We start from the raw sequence: 17,587 nt of genomic DNA on the forward strand, positions 1-17,587 counted from the left end.
GGATGATGGCACAACTGTGCTGAAACCAGGGATGTTCGGAAATAAAAAGGGTGAAATTAAAATAAAGTATGTTTCACCATCTATAAAAACTTCCAAAGCAGAAGTAAAATTGATTACTTAAATAATGATATGCAGCTATACAAAAACAAGTAAATGGATAATTGAAATAAAGACATGTAATAATGAAGGAATTTTGGAGGAATGGAGCAAAAAGTTTTAGTTAAACAAAAGAAAAGACCAAATATGTACATATATACATAAGAATTTCACAACTTCCAGATATTTCAACGTTATATAAAAATCTTGGTCAATAGAAAAACAAGTTTTATTAGAAATGGTGAGCACCAATCTGTACAATTTTCATAGCGGGCTATAATAAATACTTGGTTTCCATAATATTCAAAGGGTATACAAAGAGGAGGAGGGGTTTGAGGAGTTTACCATTTGTACATTTGCTTGTGTTATTGTAACTTCACTATTTCATTCTTTTTCAGCGACAAAATCCATCTAAATATTTTATGTAAACTTACAGCACGACCAGCACACAACACGTCTCTAGAACTTATCTCGTCTTTCCTTCGTGCAGCAGTTCAATGAGAAAGTGCAGTCTTCAATGTACAAAAATATTCCACACGACAGCCATATGATGTATCACAATTTCACTTCTTGGCCGAGACATCAGAGGCTATTTGTGCAGCGAGGTCAGCAAACTTTGCCATATAGTCCACACTATTCTCACTCATCAGGCACTGCAGCTGAGCCTCCACCTGAAAAAACAACAATCGTTCACTTACATCAATGCATCAAAGAGTATAGTCAATCAAAGTTTCAAGTTCAAAGATGACCTCATAGGTTTCAATATTCAGACAAAATCAAGGAAATTTTAAAGCAGCCAATAAAGTGACCCAGGGCCGGCCCTGGCAGGTGCGGGGCTAGGGGCGAACCTTCAGTGCGGGGCCCTTCACTTAAAATATTAAACTCTGCACCCCATCTACAAAGTCGAGCATTTTGAATCCCTACCACTCTCTGGCTAAGTATGTGTTCCCCTCCCAAATTCAGACTTCGTAATTACGCCGTTATAATACCATCACGCAGTTGAGTTCAAAATAGTATAATACAAATAAAATTTATAATTATATTTATTCATAAAATTATAACGTAAAATAAACATAAAAAGCGCACTTTTTCAATAGGTACATATTTTTATAAGTTAGATGATGAAAGTAAATTAATTGTAAGCCTAAAGCAATTACTTAGTTTAGTTTACAAAAACGCTTACCGACAAACGCAATTGCACAATAAAAATTACTGCATTATTATTCCTTTTTCAAAATATTATTTTTTGTCTAGCACGGACTTAACAATACAGTAATAGTTGAAATTGAGTTTTCAAAACTATCGTATATTTTAATTTTTTTTCACGAACGCAGGTCGTGAACGGCGGTCGCCCTGCCCCACAGTGGTCGGAAAGGCCGGCCTGGCTGGACAAAAGTCTGTCGGGCGCTTATATTGCACGCATAAGCACCAAATTTGTTTGAAATACCTTCAATATCGATAACTTTACCTTATTACATGGTTAAAGTAATTTTCTCTTGACCTGAGGCAAAAATAGGGGGTTTGGGAATTCCCCGGTTTTCACTATATTGCCTGATAATTAATTATTAGCTGAAATTATTATCGCTCTGTGCAAATTAATGTTTAAGCTGTCAAATATTTTATCGTATTTCATTTGCAATAGCTTAAAATTTTCTGCGTCCTTGAATAAGAGATAACGGCTATGGGTATTAGCCCCATCATATTTGATGAGAGGTTCTTACCAGGTTTAATTTAGTGGGGCAGTTTCTAAATGACCTGTGACTTTAAAATTACTCTAGTATCTCTTTTTTGAATGACAAATTTTAATTTCAAAATTTACAATGGAAATAGCAATGTTAAAATGCGTTTCACAATACTTAAATGTTTATACAATTTACAGAAAATAATCACATTTAGGCATTTTAATAAGGCGAAATTTACTCTTGTTCACCCTACCAGAACATTGCACCTAATACAAGAAATTAATGGGCATAAACCAATCACTTTGCAGCATTTAAATAATTTAAATTTTACAATTTACAGAAAATAATCACTTTTAGACATTTCAATTGGGCGAAATTTACTCTTGTTAATCCTACTTAGTCAGAAACAAAACCATCCGAGTCACTTAAGCCATAATTTTCATCTATTGATGGCAATAGAACATTCATAACTTCGGGTGGGTAAGGGGAATTCTTCACTTTTTTCAATTTCTTTTGGAAGATATTAAATGGTCTGATGATACCTGAAGAATGTTGAAGAGGTCTTCATTTACCGTAGCAGTAGAGATTTTCGTCTTGTTGCTTTCCCTGTAGCGCCTTATATCCTTATTTCGGGACTCCTTTGGCTCTTCGGACAAAACACCAATTGGTAAGGGAGCCGCGCGAATGATATCACTTCCATGAATTAGCATTGCATTTTATGCACAGATGTTGGCATTTAATACCATCCGTATAGCTCCACGCACAACCTTGCCGTCTCCAAAGCATATAGCTTAAAAACTTCCACATCAACTGTGCGTTTTGACACCACTGTTTCAACACGATAGGTACCTAATCTTTGTATTCGTTCCTTGCTGATTCCAGTGACTTCTGAAGACAAATCTGGTTGGGCGAAAAATCTCCTCGCTGCATTGCCATCATTCGTGGAGCCAGTTCCCTGCTTCGGAATGTCCACAATCAACCCCGTTTCCACTCTAAATCTGTCCTCGACACACTTTTTTCGTGCTGAAAGAATGGATTCATCTTCGGCGATTTTAATTTGCCATTTTTTTAATGTCAACTCTATACAAAATGTGAAGCATGCACTCAAAACTCCTTATCCAGGCGTGAAGAGGTGAATGGCCAAACTCAAATACATCTGTGTTTACGGGTCGTAATAATAATAGTTTTATATCATTCATTTGGCAAGGAGTAGCTTTGCAGACATTGCAAGTCTGGGAAGAAATACCAGTCATAGAACTGACGGCTTTACCATCGACCATCGACAAAACCAAATGATGATCAACTGCCACATCAAACCAAATGGACGGCCTCAATTTATTTATCTCTTCGTCCATGTATGCCTTTTCCTCAACGATTTAATTACTAGTTTCCTTTTTAAAAGAGAACTTGATCGGTAGGCAATATCTTGGCGAAGATGGCCGTGGATTCTTCTATACGGTCAAGTCACTTGATGGTATATACAGACGCAATGGCACAATTGTGATACAAAATAAATCACTGGTCGTGAATTCTTTGTGGGCTGAGTCGGTTAAGGAGTGGGTGAAGAAATAATTTGACCATTTGCTTTGGGGAAGGGGAACTTAAGGAGAGGAGAGTGAGTGAGTGACAAATAGTAGTTCATTCATAAGCATATTTGTATCACTTTGCACAGCTTCAAATTGCTGTAAAAATAACTAGCCTTTTGCCTTATTTTCAAGGTGTAGAATTTCAGGTTGGGAATATTGTAGGGGATCAATTTTTTCTGAATTGATGATATCTTTTACTGGCATATTTGATTTCTCCTTTGTCAATCCTACTTTACTTTGACGAAGGATCGTTTTCCGGCCCCCATTGCGCTGAGATCGGATTTTCAGTTGCACGGGTGTCAAGGTTACGGTTCCCAGTCACGTCTAGTAAGAACAAACATTCTCACAATTTGGCTATTTCCGTTTTCCTATGGTGTTACGGGTAGTGTCCACAACACCCATTACCTCATTCCAGCTAGCAAAGCAACTTATGTAATCAATCAAAAATAAATTAACAATTATTTATAATTTTATTACACAATGCAATTTTTTATAATAAAGTAAATATAAAAATAAGTTTAGATAAACAAATTACACATAAAGTCGTTCCCAAGAATATTTTAGTGCTGATGATTTTTCCAATTTCGCGCGTATCTCACTAGCGCCACTCTGCGGTAAGCTGAAAAGTACCGCTCGAAGATTCGTATGTCACTGTAGAAATTACATTATAATTCTAAAAGGCGCAACAAGGCGCAGCCAATTTTTGCTCAGCATGTTTTATTAGACTATTGCCTACAATAATCCGTTAAAATTATACCGGGGCCCTTCAGGGCTTTTTTTAAATTCTAACACAAAGTACGTTTATAACAATTTTGGTCAGATTGTTTTCAACAGATTGATACTTCAGAATAACAATAAGTTTTGTCCAAACTATGAATTAAGTATAAGAATAAGTCTATTTACTTCCACTTTTCATTGAAATATTCCATCATTATGGTTTCAGTACCACTGATACTGATGCCTAAAAGTCAGTGACCGGTACAGTAAAATCATGACAAGTCCCGAATCGAAGTTTCTAGCCATTACAGTGGATTGCATTTGAAATAAATCCGCAAAAACAGCATACTATCTTAAACTACAACTCATTACCTATTCAATAGGCACATTTCCACGTTATTTATCCAAACTAAAATATTTGACTTTTGTCCAGCCAGATCGGCCGTTCCGACCACTGTGCGCCCTAAGGCCGGCCCTGAAGTGACCATAATGAAAAGTTGTCTTGATGTTACTGGCAATGATGCAACCCACTTCAGAGCAAGAAAAAATGGTTAACTAATAGGCGTATTCCTTAAATTAAAAATAAATTTTTTTACTTGGAACGCTTGCTCAAGTCTCTCTCGTAATACCCCATTTAAAAAATGTATTTCTTTTGATTTAGTCACTGTGTATCTCACTGAACAAATTGTAACTAAAACTATTCCACACAAGAGAACCGCATTGACTACTGGAATCTTTTCAAATTTATACCACCATAGAAAAGTTGCATATAAAAGCAATTCACGAAAATATTTATTATGTAAGCAAGATAAAAAAATAGGAATGGAAAGACCTTTTTCCGACAAATTGTTGCAATCTGCAAGCGACCACTTTTTTATGCTTCCTAATACATATGTAGTTTGTGTTTGACAACCCCTATGCCTAAATGATGAAATGGAATATCAGCATTCACGAAGAGGAACTTGGGATTTGGTATCTCTCTTTCTTTACTCATACCTTTGCCAGTCCAAGGAAAATGCTACCTATGTTGCTTTGCCATAATTTCCGAATAAAAGAGATCACATATTTTCTCTCAAAGTGAAAATGATTTGAAGTTCTATAAGCACTTTCAGGTTGATTCAACTTAAGAGTTCTTAAATAATGAATTACGATTATCTATGACATGAGGAATAGCCACATCATGAACCCTTTTTGAAGACTGACTTGTCAAACAGTGGCTTTGCTACACTTGGGTGTCGAGCTTACACTACACAAGCAAGCCGAGTATGTACATACTAAGGGCCTGCACATAAATGCAAAACCTGACTCCAAAACAGACTGACGAAAACCTCTCTTCTGAACTCATGGCTGCATTCTAAGCTCTTGCTCAAAGCCATCCACACTGAGGAGGTGACTGCCTGGAGCCATTCGGCCAACGTTTGCATTCCTAGCCGAGCAAGCGATGCGTTCTCTGCCTAAACCACCTCATACCTACTACATACACACCCTATTGGATTGGATCTGCAAACACACACATTTACACTATTGCCACAACAAGATCGTAAACAAATTCAAACTTTACAAACACAGCATACTGCATACCTATAATCCTAATGAGCTCATGGCACGAATAATCGGAAAACACAAATAACACAAACTTTCACATTCATTTCTTGTAATTTTCATCATATACCTTCATTATTATTATTTACGAACATTTTATGTTGTTTTTGATGGCTTTCTGGAATCAATAGCAGCTTTCTTTTCCCGAATGCGATCTTTTTAGAGGCAATAACGTGATTGCAGTCATATTCTGACTGCTCCACGTAATACCTGTTTTCCGAAAACCGCAAATCTGTGGCTGTAAGATCACGGATTCAGAAAAGTGGTTTCCATGAATGCTTCAAAAGCACGGCGTGACTTTGGAAAAAACACTCTGAGGCACCACGCCGCGTCTTGCACAAGTTGCCAGGGAGGCAACTGCGGCAGGATGCGGATCCATAACCACTGAGCACAATCACACACCGCAATGCGTGGAAAACAGGAACACGGAACTCCTGTGATGACAACTGACATACAATCACCCCACCCAGCAGTTGTTAGGGGAAACCAGGGCTTATGGCAAACTGTCTGCGCAAGCAAATGCCCGGCTGTAAAGGCCGTTTTACACGGTACACGGAATTGTGCAACCTGACGTGCGAGTTGCGAAGGCACAATCAAAATTGCGTTGTGTAAAGCAGTGAATAGCTAAAACAAATGCGAGAATGCGTGGATGCGAGACGGCAAAATAGCCCCTCTTCTAATTTCGTTCATGCATTCGTGCAAGCCATTTTAGAAATTAATGCAGCTCTAACCTGCGCAATTCCGTACCCCGTGTAAAATGGCCTTAACTCATGCTACATATCTCTATGTACCTTCCCTCGCTGCCTTCACATCTGCTTCCATTATTCCCTTCCCCTCCAATTTGGCCTCGACTAATAATGGCATAAACATGCCTGAGTGCAATGAGACCTCCAGTTACCTTGGGCCGTATTCAACCGTATGCAAGTCCACGACAATAATTACGCGTTTGCAATATTAAGTATTACATATAATGATGGTTTATAACATTTTTCTTAATTTACGATTTTTTTACCATTCAAGAATTGTAGAAAATTACTCTAAAGTTTTTTTTTTCCTGTGGCACATCATCGTCTGCAATGCTAGAGCTGACGTCCAAGTAAACTTGAAACATTACTCGCCAGCAAGCGAATAAAATAATTCCATTTTATGATGAGAATTCTAATGGAAATAATGTGCTTGGTGTAGCCACACATGCAAATGCAAATATTCTGCTGCTTTTGCGTATGATTTTATTTTTTTAATGGAGGGTGAACTCGTGCACAGATAATGCACAAGTCTGCTATGGCCAAGTCCTCGGTTGCCAATGCAACGGTTGCAGGGTATTTGTGATTTCACCAAAAGCAATTCTACAGTGAAACCTCGATCTACCATTTTTCTAGGGGTTGGACGAAAAAAAAAAAACGATGAATACAGGAAAACGAGCAATGCAGGAATGTTTGAATGGGTTGCATATGTCCCAGGAACCGCATGATTTTATTTTTTTTGCGTGTAATCATGGTACAGTGATTCCTCGTTCTACGTCACCCCGTTTAACGTCATTTCACAATTACGCCACGAACATTTTTAAATCGTCATTCCTGTTTGGTTTTCGCACCCTAAGTTTACCTTTTGGCCTAAAGAGGGCAGTGAGGGACTTGCCCCTTATCCCGACACCTGTCGGAATATTTCGTTGTTATGTATTGCTTTCCTGGGACCATGAGGCGACGAACCCGGTCTCACTCACGGACGAACTGTCGAAAGGGAATCACCATATCATCTAGACGTCTGACGGGGGAGCTGCTAGCTGGGCTTAGTCACTCAGTGCTCTCCTGCACGCCCATTATCTTCTTTTTTTCCTTTCTTTTGTTTCATACAGTCCACTTTTCTTTCACCAAAAATTATGAAATGTCCGGCCTATCATTAGCTCACTCGTATTCCGCCCAATTGCGGACGGAACGAGAGACAATTCCTTTATCACACATTCGCTTCGCGATAACGTCAAGTCTTTTAAATTTTGCGCGAGAAAAAACGCGAAGCGGCGGGCATTGCAGGTTGTTCGTTTTGTGGGCGGTAATTCAGTCAGTCTATACAAAGTGTAAAACTGTGTGTTAATTGGGATTACGGTTTTAGTAAATTTTCTGCAAAATGAGTTCTTAGGTAGGTGCGCAAGGTTTTACTTGACATAATGGCTTTCAGAAACTTAAAAGTGATTTCGAGGCATTTTTCCGTGTAGAACTCTGAGTTTTTGTCGTCACTTTTTTCACCGTGTTCACAATAATTTTGGTTTCTGTAACTGCGACGATGTTTCAGCGATGATGATGCCCAGGCGACGCTCGCCCAGGCGACCACCATAGCGAAGCCGAAAAGCAAATGCGGGAAGATACAAAAATGGAGAAGGATTTACGTCACTGCTGCTATTGTCGTCGATGAAGACAGGAACTCGTAGTTATGCCATAGTTTGGCATTCTCATCGTAAAAAATGCCCCAGATATGATATGCTAAAAATTTTTCGCACAGTAATTGTGAGTTCCACGAGCCGATATTCACTTTTTACATTGTTTCTTATGGGATATTACGTTTCGATTAACGTCATTTCGTGTATCGTCACATTTTTCAGGAACGGTAAGGTACGTTAAACGAGGACTCACTGTATTCATTAAAGGATACAAACAAGATTTAAGTTTTTTACAGGAATATTAGTACTTTATCGAAACATTTAAGTGCATATTGTTGATTCAACTAATATCTCTTTCAAATATCCTAAAGGAACACGCCACCTTGCTAAAAAATGTTTGCACTTCACTTAGCATTTAACACCGTTATTATGGATTTCTGTCTGATGTAAACATTCTTATCCATCAAACACCACTTCAAGTACACGTATTTACGAGAGCAACGTGCATTTTATGTCTGAAACTACCGTCTTTGCCAGTGCAGTGATTGGTGGCTAGATGGATCACAAAGACCAAAAATAGTCTATTATTTGAAACGTTCCTTTTTAATAAATATATTTGGCTCCATGACCCAATAAAATGCATTTTAACATTTTCACCGCATGTAAGGAGAATGTTTTCGGATATTGAACAGCAGTGAAAGGGTTTAAAGATGTCTACGAATTCTGTGCAACTGTCTCCTCTTAGCACCAAAAAGCTCAGTCTGTGGCTTTTTGCAAGCTTTCCATGCTATTCAGGAGCCAGAGAGCCCAGCACAAGCCTTGAGCTTTTTTGCCGCACAAGGTTACAACGTATACAATCTCAAAAATGGCAAAAAAGGATTGAAGTGGACACCAAACTGGCTAGGAGGTCAATCATTCAGTGCCCTCTGAAAACTCAACCAATAATAAGTTGTAAAATTAGATGACAGCACTGACCAGAGGTAACTTTGACCAGGTGCAGCCTTCCATGCTGTCAGTACATGTGGTGCGAATTGACTTCCAATGATTATAGGGAATGAGATAAGGATTAAATAAAAAGTACACACTCTTGACATAGTAAGTTGTGAGAGATTTAATGCGGAGCAGACTTGGAATCGCAGCTTGGTGCAGTTGTTGATTCTGATAGAGCAGAGGTGTAGGTCCCCAAGCTCTGCTGCCCAACAGCAATCTTCCTCAAGAGCTCACTGCCTTTCTCCTCACAATTATTCGATAGATATTAAAGCTGACAAATGTCTAGTCTCTTCGGTAATTGTGATATTTTATAATAACGTAGCTTCCTTATACTTTTACAAGTTAAACTCATCCAGACGACAGAAAATGGTTTGTAATTACATAACTTTGTTATATTCACCTTTGTTACAAAATATTTCTACAATACACATAAAGCAAAATTTGTTTGAGCAACACTTACATCTGACGAGAGGCGTGAATCATCAGCTGCGGCAGGAGCAACAGTTGAAGAGGGCTTCAAGGGGGAGTCCAAGTGGCCCAAAAAACTGCTCAACGAGAAATCTGCCACCTGCCAAGCAAAGAGAAGCATTAGAGATGATTCAGTTTAGAAGCTGCTACGCTTGGTTTCACACACTTTGAGAACACCACACACTTTGACGATTCACTCAATGCCATGGATGCAGTCACTAGGCTAGGCCAGGAAAAGAATCATTAAAATAACTGTATGACCTGAAGAAGACCATGAAAAGTGCAGCAAGAAGCCTGCATTCCCCATTACAGTACACTCATTATTATCCTAGTGGGCTAATAACGATGGGGAGAGACGGAACGCATAGTCGGAAAACAGGGATAATCCAAACTTTAACTCAAATGACTTGCAATGTTCTTAATTCACCAATTACAAACTACCTATACATGTTATTATTTATGCAAGTATTCTGTTATTTTAGACTAATTCCCAGACTCAATGAGAGCTTTCTTAGCCAGTGCGCAATCTTTTTAGGGGAGATAACATAGTTGTACTAGTATTATTAATGCTCCATGTAAGGCCTGGTTTTGAAAACCACACATCCGTGGCTGTGTGATCACAGATAAAGAAAAGTGGTTAGCATGAATGCTTCAGAACCACTGCCATAAACTACGCTGTCAGGCACCACGCCACATTGTCGCGTCTCGCATAAGTTGCCTAGGCTGCAACTGCTGCGCGACGTGTATCCGTGATCATGGAGCGAGGTCGCACACTGCGAGGCTTGGAAAACAGGAACACGGTGCTTCCGTGAATGCAACTAGCTCGTGATCGCTTCCGTTTCATGAAGGGGATTCTAACGGAAATATTAAGCTCGATGTATCCTAGCATTTATGCCGTAATTCCGACGATTTTGCATCCGATTTTTTTTATAAAGATCGCGGAAAAAATTGAGAGAGAGAGATAATCATGCACGGATCATACACAACCTGGATAATGGGGAGTCTGCTGTATTTCCACTATTCCAGAACCAACACCAAGGGCAAGAGCCCACTCACTTATTAAACGTGCTTCCTGGGCCTTTCCCCTACAATGGGGAACATGCACAATTCTTTTAAAGTACTATAATAAGAAGGTCCCTATCTCAAATATACTCACCAAAAATTTCGCGGATGAATAATGATTTATGAGTCTTTGAAAATCAATTTTCATCGGCTGCTTGAAAACACGACCTAATCAGAGCGTGACGTCACAGCACGGAATCCACTGATGACAGACTGAGGAAGTGGATAAAAAAATCGGTCTATGCAGGGGCTTAAATGCAAATATGGCGTAAATAATTGCTGTTTTAACGTCAGATTGTGAATATGTTGGGTTGCTAAGGTGTTATTGAAACAAATGAAGGGGATTATTTGGTGAGATTTGGAAGCAATCACTATTTTTCAGAAAATCAGCCGCCATATGGAAGTCGACCAAAAGTAAACTGACGTATTGTACTTTATTCAATCCCTATTAAGTCAACTAGTCCTTTTAGGAACTACTACAAAGCTCGTTGATGATTTTTACTTCTATATATTGCAATCAAGAGTCTGCCCTTCTACTCTCGTAGCGAAGTGAATGGTGTACCGTGCGATGAGGTCAGAGGGCGTTTCAGGTCACGTGACATCAAGCGATATTCTATCACTTTTAATAAGCATTTAATGACGTTTGTGGACTACTAGGAGAGTTTTGGCTTACATATTTGGACTCGGTAGAAAATTGTCTATTCAATAAGACTTACTAGCATGATGAAAAAATTTCATGCATGTTCCCCATTGTAATAGCACAAACAAATTGCGAAGAAATCAAGATTTGACAGAGCAAATTTGAGAATGACACAAACCTCCGAGTTGATCCACTGGCCATCTGTTTCCTCGAGGATTCTAGATGGGCTGGACGGGGGGGTGACGCAGGCATCAGTCTCCTCACTGCTGCAAGGCCCAGGCTCACTCAGAACAGGCAAACTCGGCAGTTCTGCAGAGGATGACAGCACTGTCCTCTCTTTTGAACTGGCATCCTCATTTGACCCACTCAACAGCCCTGAAAAGGTAATAAAAGTGGGAATAAGACCACTCGTAGTATAGGCCGCCTTGGCGAGGGCCACCATGGCTCAGAAAAGGATGCTTCAGAATTTACCTAAAATACAATGATGCCCATTAAAATTTTCCAATAAAAAAACAACAACAAAATATCTTCGAATAACGTCCATTTAGTGAAAAGTAAGCATTCATATCCTACAGTTTTAAACCCAAAACTACAGAAGACAATTAAATGGTATTTTAATGAGAAATAATTATGCTTAAGAAATACTGAACTCGGGGGAATTTTTAAAGAACGAGCTCACATGAAGAAGAAAATATTTTTCGACGATATGGCTCCTCAAATTTCAACAGTCTTTTCTCACTTAGTAGAGAAGAGAAATCAAAATCCCTCTCACAAACTTTACCTTAAAAGATTACTAAAAATTTATTTCAAGGCTTTTGTAAGGCACTATACCTAAATAATACTAATCAAAAATTGCTTTCAACAAAATTCAATCAATTCCGGAATGAACGCATTTTGATTATTCTGAAGGGAATATTGGGGAAGAGTGGAATGTGCAATATATTATACAAACCAGGAGGCACACACATCTGGTTTGCAGCAATCAAGCAAAATTAATAATCTGTGACAGAATCAGGAGGCATCCAAAAAATATTCCATAATAGGGTAGTTTCCTTCATCAAAGAAAACGAAAGGTATTGATTGCGATTCGTTACCCACCATTAGTGTATTCATAATACAGTGAAACCTGTATTACGCGACCACTGACAGTTCCCCTGATAAATGGTCGCTAAGAGGGGTGGTCGTTCAAAGGGGGTGCGGGTGTGTTTCTGACTGCATAATTTCAAGGGAGCAGATTTTAAAAAGATAGGTAATTACTGAGTTCACGCTTTACTTTAAGCAACATAAATCGCGTTTTCTTCAGTGATAGATTTTAATTGCAGATAAATTTTATACAGTTAGTAATTTAATTAATATTAAATATTTTCTCACTACAAAGTAATGTAGTATATCACACAGGAACATTTGCATTAACAGCAATCTACAGTAGAGATGATTACCTCTTTATTTTTTATAATGTGTACTATATAAATTTAAATATTATACGCATATACCATAACATATATAGCTGTATTAAGCTGAATTTTGAGAAAAATATTTGTCACTCTGGCCAAGGAAGTTAAATCTCACTTTGGAGCCTATGAGAAGTAAAACAAACAGTGTCAAAGCCGCAGGAACTATAGCATAAATCAAATACATACATATTTATTAATAACGTCCACTCTTATGAATAATGACTTTAAACATACATCACAGTACACCCATGTCTCGTATAGCGCAATTTCGATTAGCGCAATTTCGATATAGCGCAAATACGTTCCTCGGGGAAACATTGCAACGCAGTGTAGCCTAATCAAAACTCTTAAACGCTCTCGTGATAAAACGTGAACTTGCGCGAAGTACAAACGAAATTTCTATCATTTTACGCATATTAATGTTATTGCTTGCCTCAAAGCTTAATCGAAATCTATTGCTGTGCAATGGCCAGAAGTATTACTCGTCATTGGGTCCAGATAGCCGGCTTACCGAAGTAATTTATCTCGTCTCCTTAACAGAATGATGATAAATAATTTAGATCGTTAATTAAGCGTGGGGCTAGTGGAAATGATTTTTTTTCAGCAATACGGTTTGAGACGTATTTTTGCCGTCATAGGTTATCAGGCGATTGACTTCCAGGTAGAGCGTCTACGCTAAAGCCTTCAAGGTCATCGGTATTCACGGGGGAGAAATGGAGCGGTGGCCGAGTTGCGCATGAATAGCATCAACACATAAAAGGGTCCGCTATAGAGTCTCAAACACAATGGCTTCGTTCCCTGCCCGCAGTCTTAGGCCTTCTGCGTCTCAGGAATACAGTTCAGCAGTGGAAGGTGATTTAGATAGAGCCATACAGAGTAAAAAACCAAGAGAATATGACAAAAATTAGGAATGCGTGTAGAAAAATCAAGAATTTATCAAAAAAAACGGAAGTTTAAACGTACGATGCCTTATTCTGAGTGAAGACGAAGTTAAAACATCAGTGACCTCAGCCGCACCAACTTCAACCAAGCGGTCTACACGTACGGAAAGTTCATAGAGAATCAGTACAAAAAGACGAGAGTGGTAATCGCTCCGAGACATTTAGTGAAAGCTCCGGTTGGTTCCAGCATTTAAACGGCAAGCAGGTATTTTCAGTGCGGCGATATCAGGTGAATATGCAAGTGTTGATAGCGCAGTCACCGCAACATTTTCTGATGAACTCCAAGCTGTGATTGAAAGTGGCTCCTTTCCCCCTCAACCAGTTTTTAGTGTTGACGAGACGATATTGCTTTGGAAAAGAATGCAATCTCGTTCATTCATTTTCAGGGAAGGATAACCTGGGTCAGGTTTCAAGGCATTTAAAGACTGTTTCACGTAGCTGCTAATGACTCGGAGGACTTCAAATTAAAATGATTTATCATTCATAAACTCCGCTAGCTATGAAATGGCATTCGAAGTAGCATTATCCTGTCATTTCGATGAGCGACAAAAGGGCCTGGGTGACACAATAGTTGTTTTTAGACTAGTTTGAAAAATTGTCAACTGCCGGCAACGCATTACGATCCCCTGAGATAGCAGATGTTAGCCCACCCGCACGACAGGAGGGAATTTCAAAAGCACGTAAGAATTTTTTTTAACGTGAATAAAAGTCTTTGAATGCGTGCATACTATCTTTAAAGATGTTTTTAACTATAAAAATTCATATAAATAATGTTTTCTAAGGCTTTTTATGGGAATATAGATGTTTTAGAGGAAATTCAATACCCAAGACCTATCCTACCAGGAACGCATCCCTATCTTCCCAATGATAAAACGCTCTCGTATAACGCAAATTCGTATAGCGCAAAGACCCCGAGGAACGCATCCCTTGCGCTATACGAGACATGGGTGTATTGAGGAGAAAACATCACTTTGAGACGAAAAAAAAACTGTCGTACAGAAGTTTGCTTTAGGTCCTTGCACTTTTTTTTCGCGATTTCAGTTTCCAACACATATTTTAGTTCTGTAAACAGTTCATTGATTTTCTCGCTGTTGAAATCTGCACTTTTCATTGAATTGTGACACTTTTCTATTAATGAAAGTGTCTCTTGAGGGCTTAATCTTGGTTCTTCGTTTGGCACAATGTCTGAGTCATCTTCATCTTCAGCAATGGTTCCTTAAAATACAATATCATCGAAAAAGAGATAAGAAAAACGGAGATAATAGATATGAAATAATGCACAATGTTATTTTTAAATACGTACTACAATAATTGAGGTAATATTGGTTGTTAAAAATCCTACCTTTTGCTTCTTTGATGATGCAGTTCTCCCAATCACCGCTGAAATCATAATAGCAATCGGTGTGGTTTTCCTCCTCGGTCACCATTTGGCTGCACTCAAACCCTGCAGCTCGAGCCAAAACATCCACATCCTCTGATGTTGTCTCTTCAATTTCTTCCTCGTTGACAGGATCGAAGAAACCACACTTCTGAAAACATCTCACAATGGTTTGACTTTCAACATCTTTCCATGCAGAAAGCACCCATGACACAGCATCACTCACTGTTATCTTCTTAGCTAAATCCGATGCAGTGGCAACTTCATCCATCCGTGCAATCAAATGTTGCATCATTCGCTTTCTGTACCTCAATTTGAATGCCTGGATAATGCCTTGGTCCAGGGGTTGTAATTTTGATGTGGTATTGGGCGGGAAGAACTGCAGGTGGACATTGGTCAGTTTTATTTGATGAGAGTGACATGTAGCATTGTCCAGGAACAGGAAAATATTTCAATTTTGCCGTCTCATTTTTCTGTCAAAGGTCATTAGCCAATCCTCAAAAATCTTCGAAGACATCCATGCCTTACTGTTTGTATACCAAGATATACCCAACTTTGTCATATCAGTATTCTTGAAGCATCTTGGCCGGAGAGATTTTCCAATCACCAAGGGTGCCTCTTTTTCTCCATCAGCGCTTACACAGAAACACACGGTCAATCGTTCTTTGGCCAGCTTTCCACCCTTGCACTGCTCTGACTTAAGTGTCAGGGATTTAGATGGCAGAGTACGGAAAAAAAGTCCGCTTTCGTCCATATTAAACACATGCTGCTGTTTTCGGGTTTCGATAATCGCTAGAAGTCTCATCTTCCAATCACAGACCACTTCTTCACTTACTTCTCCAGATTCACCGGAGATCACACGGAAGGTAATGCTATGCCTGACACAAAATCGTTCAAGCCAGCCATTGCTAGCCACAAAATCTTCATCTCCTAATTCTATAGCAAATTGCAAGGCCTTCTCTTTTATTAAAGATCCACTTATGGGAATATTTTTCGACCGTGCGTCTTTAAACCACTCAAAAACTGAAGAGTTAATTCCTTCGTATTTTTCTTGCCGCTTTCTTTTCACTCCTCGGCTCCGGTCACTGTTTTGCCACTCTTTCAAAATTTCTTCCCTAGATTTTAAAATTCCGTTTATTTGGGTTTTCCCACACTTAAACAAATCCGCTAACCTTCTTTCAGATGAACCTTTATCTCGTTCTTCAATAACTTGAACCCTTTCCTCTAAACTCAAACAAACTCTCTTCGACATCTTGGACTCGGAGATTGTTCTTATATCGTCACTCAAAGCAAACTGCCACGACTTAAATATGAAGTGGCAGTTTTGCCCACGAAAGGACTCGCTGATTCACAATTTACAAATGTTTGAGCAAAAGAAAATACATTGTATACAAAACAGAACCCCTACGGAGAGGGTCAAGCCTACGAACCCACTCCGCCTGCCGTGACAAGAGGGTAATTATCATCAACGGCCGAATTGTTCTGGTAAGTGCAGGTATAAACTGGTGCTGCTTACAATGTAGACTTTCCTAGCAGGATAGTAGAATTCCTTGGTCGCCTAATGGAGGGGAATTCCCGTGGTAGTGGTGGTCTTTGGTTGGGGTGAGGGGTGGTCTTTGAATAGGGGTAATAAATACATTGACTATACGGGCATCACAATCAGTTCCGAAGAAGACTGGTCGTTAGGAGGGGTGGTCGCTGGATAGGAGTGGTCGCTAAGAGAGGTTTCACTGTATACAAAGTATTTGGTTTTAGAAACCCCGGTTCATTTGAAAAAGGCCAGATTGGTGCCCATGCGATGCCACTCCACGTGATGTCAAAGGGACCTAGTTTCTATATGCGTAGATAGGAGTTTTACATCGTCTGACATTACCAATGCATGCATGAGACACAGAGCTCAGGGAAATGTCTAAATAATCACCTACTAAAACTGGCTAAGGTCGGAAAGTTTTCTTCGTTAGATAAGGTATTAATAATCCTTATTTAAGCCAAGTGCTACCAGCAAGCATGGTACTCTGCTACCTGCTAGCATCCTGCGTCGTATCAGCGCTCAGAGCCTCGCCCCAAGGTCACCTCACTTGCGGCAGCGGGAACCAGAACGACATCACACGGAGTTTTCCCAGCATTCATACTTAGCCGTCGCGATTTCGTGCGCTTGAAAATTTTCACTTTTCATTTAATGGAATAGATATCGTCATTCAAAAATCTAAGAGCGTGAAATGCGTACTCCAGGAGTAATAATCTTTCGATTTAGGCATTGAAAATATAATAGGAAACCAAATTAAATGAAATAAAATAACTATGTTTTATTCCACACTTTATTTTAAATCGTACAACCGGTTTCCGCGCCACTGTCATGGTCTTTATCATAAACGACAAGGGGACGAGATCGTTTATCCCATGCAAGCCAGCCCAAGGCCTCCCCCACTCCTTTCTTCAAAAATCAGCTTTGCCCGCCATCAATGTTCCTTCCCACCCGCCCCCCCTTTTTTGATCCCCCCCCTTCCACCCACGTTTACCTATTTAAGAGCGTGCCACCCATCTAATTGAACCTGATGATAACACTAGATGTTGAAACCGGTCGTACGATTTAAAAT

At 39.3% G+C, this 17,587-nt stretch overlaps 1 protein-coding gene across 1 annotated transcript in view; it reads right to left on the reverse strand.

Annotated features, from left to right (window-relative positions):
• Positions 1-307: 307 nt before the first annotated feature.
• Positions 308-17,587, reverse strand: part of LOC124161991 (protein cramped-like) — a 71,989-nt gene continuing 54,709 nt past the window's right edge. The window contains 3 exon segments of the mRNA XM_046538298.1: positions 308-767; positions 9,508-9,615; positions 11,396-11,592. Of these exon segments, the coding sequence (XP_046394254.1) occupies positions 660-767; positions 9,508-9,615; positions 11,396-11,592 (413 nt within the window). The 3' untranslated portion in view covers positions 308-659.

The sequence above is a fragment of the Ischnura elegans genome, chromosome 7 (assembly GCF_921293095.1).
Source record: "Ischnura elegans chromosome 7, ioIscEleg1.1, whole genome shotgun sequence".
NCBI lineage: Eukaryota > Metazoa > Arthropoda > Insecta > Odonata > Coenagrionidae > Ischnura > Ischnura elegans.